Here is a 2,570-nt window from a genome sequence, read left to right as displayed (position 1 = left end):
GCTCAGTTGGTTAAGCGACTGCCTTCGGCTCAGGTCATGATCCCGGAGTCCCGGGATCGAGTCCCACATCGGGCTCCCTGCTCGGCAGGGAGTTTGCTCCTCCCTCTGACCCTCTTCCCTCTCGTGCTCTCTATCTCTCATTCTCTCTCTCTCAAATAAATAAATAAAATCTTTAAAAAAAAAAAAAAAAAAAAAAAAAAAACTAATGATGTAGGGACCGGGACACTCGCCGGGCGGGCGGCGGGCGGCGTGCGGCGGGCGGCGAGGGTCCGGAGGCCGCGGGCGGGCGGCGGCGAGCGCGAGCCGAGGGCGGCCGGCCTCCCGCGGCCGCCGAGCCAGGATCGCGCGGCGGCCGGAGCCATGTCGGTGAACATGGACGAGCTGCGGCACCAGGTCATGATCAACCAGTTCGTGCTGGCCGCGGGCTGCGCGGCCGACCAGGTGAAGCAGCTGCTGCAGGCGGCCCACTGGCAGTTCGAGACCGCCCTGAGCACGTTTTTCCAAGAAACCAACATTCCCAACAGCCACCACCACGACCAGATGATGTGCACCCCAAGCAACACACCTGCCACACCGCCCAACTTCCCTGACGCACTGGCCATGTTCTCCAAGCTTCGTGCCTCCGAGGGCTTGCAGGGCAGCAATAGTCCCATGACGGCCATGGCCTGCTCCCCCCCTGCAAGCTTCAGCCCCTTCTGGGCCTCGTCCCCACCCAGCCACCAGGCCGCCTGGATCCCGCCCTCCTCCCCCACGGCCCACAGCTTCCACCACCTCCACCACCCACAGCCCACGTGGCCCCCCGGAGCGCAGCAGGGTGGCGCCCAGCAGAAAGCCATGGCTGCCATGGATGGCCAGAGATGAGACTGGATGCTGCCGGCCGCTGGGCTGGAGCTGGGGGCGGGGGGGCAGTCCAGGGTCGTGGGGACACAGGAGGGCCAGGGTGGGGGGAGTCGGGGCAGGTGGGGGTTTCCTGAAGATCGCACTGGAAGATTTTATAAAATAATTTTTGTGGGTTGGGGGGGATAGTAAACTTCCTGAGCCACTTGGGTCCTTCAAAAAAAAAAAAACTAATGATGTAATGTATGGTGATTAACATAACAATAAAAAAATTTTAAAAAAGAATATTAGGTTGGTTGGAAGGACAAAGGCAGCTTCAAGAGTGGCCATTTATAACTCTTTATACCTTTGTATGTTTCAAGAGTTATGGTAGCTTATAGAGAGATTCACAAAACATTAATAACACAAATCATAGGTGAAAAGGGAAAAATGAAAAATAGATATAAAAATGGAGACAACAACAAGGTTTATGCAAATATACATATAATACTTGTTGCCATGGGTCCACTGCAAATTTGGCTTTAAACTTTCTAACAGCCCAACATGCAAAGGGAGCCTCCTTGTTTACATGATTCAGTGGCTATTAGATAAACACAGCCAACTACACAAAAACACAAAAGACAAGGTAGAATTTCTACCCAGAATGTTCTTTTTGGACTGAACTATGCAAAAAAGGATGAGGTATACTCATTACACTGTGTGTAAATGTAACTGCAGTAAACTCACACCAGACCAAGTTTAGAATGCTACTTACTGTATCATAGACTGATAACATGTCGAAACAACTTGATAAAAGCAAATTCCATAGCATAGATTAATAAGATGTTACTAAAAAACAAAATAAAAAAAAAACAAAATTCAACTGAATAAACCTGAAGATCCAGTAGGCTTTATTAAGCAATTTATGAATGGAGCAGCATCCCATTTAGCAAGTAGAAAGGAGCTCTAAGGAGCTGTACAAAATGGTAGTAGGGTGGGGCAAGAAAATTACTAGCAAAATAAAGGAAAGAATTGTCTCAAGCCAGGACATTTTTTGTGGGTGGCGTAGGAAAGCAAAGTTTTTTGTTTTGGGGTTTTTTTTTTTATGCTTTACTTACTTACTAAAAAGTTGTACTTTTATAGGAAACTAGAAGAGAAGATGAAAAAGCCAAAGAAATTATATACAAAGAAATTACATATAAGGAACCTATAGGAGTAGCCTCTATACCCTACTGTTGGCCAGTTCAAAACACCACAAGGGCTGCAGGTTATAATGTATCAGGTAAGACCTCCCCCTCCGACCTCTGATAGCCTCCAGAAGTGTGGTAAGATATTCATTATCACGTGAAACCACGTGTCAGCTTTCAAAGCTATGAACTCCTTTATGTCAGCTTTCACTATAAAATAATGACTTTGGGGGTGCCTGGGTGGCTCAGTCAGTTGGGCATCTGCCTTCGGCTCAGATCATGATCCCAGGATCCTGGGATAGAGCCCTGCATCGGGCTCCCTGCTCATCAGAAAGCCGGCTTCTCCCTCTCCTCCGCCTCTGCCTGCTGCTCCCCCTCTGCCTGCTGCTCCCCCTGCTTGTGCTCTCTCTCAAATAAATAAATAAATAAATAAATAAATAAATAAATAAATAAAATATTTTAAAAATAAATAAAATAATGACTTTGGTATTCTGTTTCTTCATCAATAAATCTTTGATAGAATTTTCTGGCCACGGAAGTCATAGACCTTTTTGGTTGATGTAGGAT

General features: G+C 47.4%; 1 protein-coding gene across 1 annotated transcript; it reads left to right on the top strand.

Moving 5' to 3' along the window:
• The first annotated feature begins 319 nt into the window (after positions 1-319).
• On the top strand, positions 320-914 carry LOC113911846 (UBA-like domain-containing protein 2). Its single transcript, XM_035723367.1, has one exon. It carries the CDS (start codon positions 361-363, stop codon positions 859-861), a length of 501 nt encoding a protein of 166 aa, XP_035579260.1. The 5' UTR covers positions 320-360; the 3' UTR covers positions 862-914.
• The last annotated feature ends 1,656 nt before the right edge of the window (positions 915-2,570 follow it).

The sequence above is a fragment of the Zalophus californianus genome, chromosome 12 (assembly GCF_009762305.2).
Source record: "Zalophus californianus isolate mZalCal1 chromosome 12, mZalCal1.pri.v2, whole genome shotgun sequence".
Lineage (NCBI taxonomy): Eukaryota > Metazoa > Chordata > Mammalia > Carnivora > Otariidae > Zalophus > Zalophus californianus.
This window is presented reverse-complemented; position numbering and strand designations above follow the sequence as displayed.

Coding starts and splice junctions, on each gene's coding strand:
- LOC113911846 (XM_035723367.1), top strand. CDS start 361: ATGTCGGTGAACATGGACGAGCTGCGGCACCAGGTCATGATCAACCAG.